Source organism: Tupaia chinensis, unplaced genomic scaffold (genome assembly GCF_000334495.1).
Source record: "Tupaia chinensis unplaced genomic scaffold, TupChi_1.0 Scaffold000178_1, whole genome shotgun sequence".
NCBI classification, from domain to species: Eukaryota; Metazoa; Chordata; class Mammalia; order Scandentia; family Tupaiidae; genus Tupaia; species Tupaia belangeri.
In genome coordinates this window covers 747,742-751,137 of record NW_006159653.1, presented here as the reverse complement: position 1 = coordinate 751,137, position 3,396 = coordinate 747,742, and the positions used below count along the sequence as shown (strand labels likewise).

The 3,396-nt window shown below is 69.0% G+C and overlaps 1 protein-coding gene across 1 annotated transcript in view; it reads left to right on the top strand.

Annotated features, from left to right (window-relative positions):
* LOC102471639 (mesothelin-like protein) overlaps positions 1-3,396 on the top strand; it is a 20,069-nt gene that overhangs the window by 15,207 nt on the left and 1,466 nt on the right. The window contains exons 5-15 of the mRNA XM_027770999.1: positions 46-131; positions 226-352; positions 423-613; positions 914-1,004; positions 1,168-1,309; positions 1,398-1,585; positions 1,653-1,808; positions 1,875-2,002; positions 2,491-2,621; positions 2,688-2,782; positions 2,912-3,259. Coding sequence (XP_027626800.1) covers positions 46-131; positions 226-352; positions 423-613; positions 914-1,004; positions 1,168-1,309; positions 1,398-1,585; positions 1,653-1,808; positions 1,875-2,002; positions 2,491-2,621; positions 2,688-2,782; positions 2,912-3,259 — 1,683 coding nt within the window. The remainder of the gene's footprint in view (positions 1-45; positions 132-225; positions 353-422; positions 614-913; positions 1,005-1,167; positions 1,310-1,397; positions 1,586-1,652; positions 1,809-1,874; positions 2,003-2,490; positions 2,622-2,687; positions 2,783-2,911; positions 3,260-3,396) is intronic.

Genomic DNA, 3,396 nt, shown 5'->3' with positions numbered 1-3,396 from the left:
AGCCGAGCCAGACTGGACAAGGGAGTGACTGCCCGCCCTGCCCAGCTCAGCTGCTTGGCCAGCCTCGCGGCCCGGCACGGCCTCCAGGAGGACTTCCCACTGCACCCGCCAGACCTGCTGCTCTTCTACGAGTAAGTGCCCGGGGTGGGCCGCACTGCCTCCAAGGGCCCAGCAGGGCTGCGGGCCGGCCTCGCCCCCTCTGAGGGACTTCCCCTCACCCTGCAGCCTGGCCCAGGTGCCAAAGGCCGATTGCCAGGCCTTCATCCAACGCGCCGCCCAGGGGGACACGGAGCTGCTGGCCAACCTGCCTGACCAGAGGGTCGCCCTGCGGCACATGGCCTTCTCCTGTCTGGTAGGTTCCCTGATGGCCACGGAGGGACAGGCGGCCGGCCCTCTGCTCACTCTGCCCTCTGTCCCTACAGGGGGCGCCCCGTCCACAGCTCAGCGCCTCCGACCTGCTGCTCCTCGGGGTCCTGGTGTGTGACCTGGACGCGGCGAACATCACCACTGCGGACCCCCAAGTGCTGCAGAACCTGCGCCGCTGCCCCCGGCTGACCGCTGCCCAGAAGGCCGCCCTCAACACTCTCCTGGCCAGTGGGAGGACCCAGCTCGGGTGGGCGGGGTCTCAGGCCGGGGTCAGGCGGGGACGGGGAGATGAGGCGGCAGGACAGCCAGGGGTCTAGACCCAGGAGCCGCTGGTATTCACAGCCCTCAGATGCACTCTGGGGCCGGGGTGGGGGCTGCCCCTCCGCTGGGCTGAGGTGTCCCTGCTCCCCAGAGGGGAGACTGTGCACTCCGTGGGTGGGATTGGCCAGACCTGGGTGCGTCACACACCTGCTGGGACACCAGGAGGGGCAGGCAGCCCCGGCTGAGATCTCCCAAGCCTGACACAGTGGCCCTTACTGTGCACCAGGGGCCCTGGCTCCTGGACGCTGGAGGGGCTGCAGACCCTGGGGCCCCTGGCTGCCCACATCAGCACCCGCCTGTGGATGCAAGTGCCAGAGGTAAGCCCACGCCACCCCCAGTCACCCCGCCAGTCTTTCCAGGTCCGGGGCTGCCGCAGGACTGCTGTGAGCTGCCCCAGAGCCCCCCAGGGCTTCGCAGGGAGTGCGGGGTGGGCAGGTGGCCCCTGGCCTCGATGTGGAGCCTTGCCTGCCCGCCTGCCAGGCTGTGGGCCTGGACTTCTTCTGCAGCGTGGTGGCCGCGTACCGGGCCCAACGGCTGGGCTGGAGCAACATCAGGTGCTTTGTCACCAGCTTCCTGGAATCAAACATCAAGCCAGCAACTGCAAGTCTCAGGCAGGCCCCAGGTCAGTGTGGCCCCATGGCCGGTCCACGTCAGGGTGGCGGGGCCACATGCTTGCAGGAGGAGGTGGAGGTCACTGAGGCAACCCACAGGGACAGCCTGTGTCCACGGTGCCATCACTGCAGCCACGCTGCGGGACGACCTGTTCCTGGTGCGCTACGACTGCGCTGAGCTGGACATCTGTCTGGACAACCACGTGCTCGGGGCCCTCCTGGAGCCCCTGCTGCAGCACCCGCTGCCCGCCGAATGCCAGCAAGTCGTCAAGGCCAAGCTCGCTCAGGTGTGCGGCAGGCGGGACGGGGCGGGCCAGCGGGCACGGACGCCCCTGACCCTGCCCCCTGCCTCAGCTCTACCCCCGCGGCGTCCCCGAGAGCCAGCTGCGCCTCATCACCTCACTGGTCTACCTCTACTCCCGCGCCGAGATCGGCCAGTGGAGCATCACGTCCCGGGACACTCTGGTCGCCCTGCTGGCCCCCAACGTGGCCCTGGAGAACCAGACCGAGGTGAGGGGCCGGGGTGGGCACGGCTCAAGCCTGACCAGCGGCCTGCTGACCCTGCCCTGTCCCCAGGTGGTCCTGCAGAAGTTCCTAGACCACAACGGCACGGTCACCGGGGCCCTGCTGGTGGCCATCGGGGGTTCCCGCCTCTGCTGGATGGGCCCCCAGCAGGTCCAGGCCATTCGACCCTCAGAGTTCCGGTGAGCGGCCTGTCAGGAGGGGACATGGGGACACAGGGCTTGGGAGGGAGGTCCAGTCCTGGCCAGGCCGGCCGACCGTACTACGGGTGTCCCGGGCCACACGAACCAGGAGAAACATACTCGCTGGCATGTCCAGTACCAGAGGTCCAAAACCAGGCTGGTGGGTGCTGGTGGGGCTGCCGCGAGGCCTGGCTCCTCCCTGCCACCCAGCTGCTCCAGCCCAGAGGCGGGCACTCAGGCTGGGGTGCCCCCAGGTTCGTCCACACGGCCCCGTCTCTCGCGGCACGTCACTGGCAGGGCCGCCTCATCTGTCCAGCCCCATCTCTAATTGGCTTCCCCTCCAAAGACCCCAGTGCAGTTACGGACACACACTGAGGTCCTGGGTGGCCACAGGCTTCAGGGAGGACCAGAGGAGAGCCATGGTCCGGGGTGTGAGGCCACACCTGCTGTTCAAGGTGACCCCAGCTCACCTGCTGGCCTCTCCCCAGGCTGGCCGGGGCCCTGGACATCTCCGCGTGCCCACAGAGCCGGAAGGACGTGCTCTACGCCAAGGCCCGGGAGGCCTTCGGCAGCATCAGGACCACAGCCGCCTACTACCGCCTCATGCGCCCCTACCTCGGTGAGCCCCTGCCCTGTGACCCTCCCCGGAAGCCCCTGCCCGCTCTCACCACTCCCTGCTCACAAGGTGGTGCCCCCGTGGAGGAGCTGCGGCAGCTGGCCCAGGCCAACGTCTCCATGGACATCGACACCTTCACCAGCCTGAACCCCCACGTGCTGCAGGTGGGTGGGCAGGGCCCTGCCAGGGGCTGAATTGGGTGGGCGGAGCCTGAGCTGGTGGGCGGGGCCACACCTGTGCCTGGGTTAAGCCCCAGGGACTCTACCCACACCCACAGCCCTTGCCCCTCACAGAACCTGAGCGTGGGCAGCGTGGCCACACTGCTGGGCCCAAACGTGGGAGACCTGCAGAAGGCCCGCAGCCACCCAGCCGTCAGCTCCTGGCTACGCAGCCTCGACAGCTCGGCCCTGGGTGAGCTGGGCCTGGACACCGAGCTGGCCCACCCTGCCCGCCCGGCGCCCCCCTCCTACACGCCCCCCAGCAACAGCCCTGTGGAGCCCCAACTAGCCCACACCTCAGGCCTGCCAGGGAGCAACACTGCCGTGCCCACCTCTAGTAAGGCCCTCACCCTCTCGTCCCCAGCGGGCACCCCTGCCACGGCCCCCGTGGGCCCCCAGCTGCCCATGCTCTCAGCCAGCCAGGCCTCCAATTACCTCCTGGGGTGAGGCTAGCCAAGGGGTTGCGGGGAAACACTGCTCTCCAGCAGGGTTTGGGGGCAGCTTCAGATCCCTGTGGGCTAGAGGGCAGCTCCCAGCCACAGCAGCCCCCAGGGAGGCCG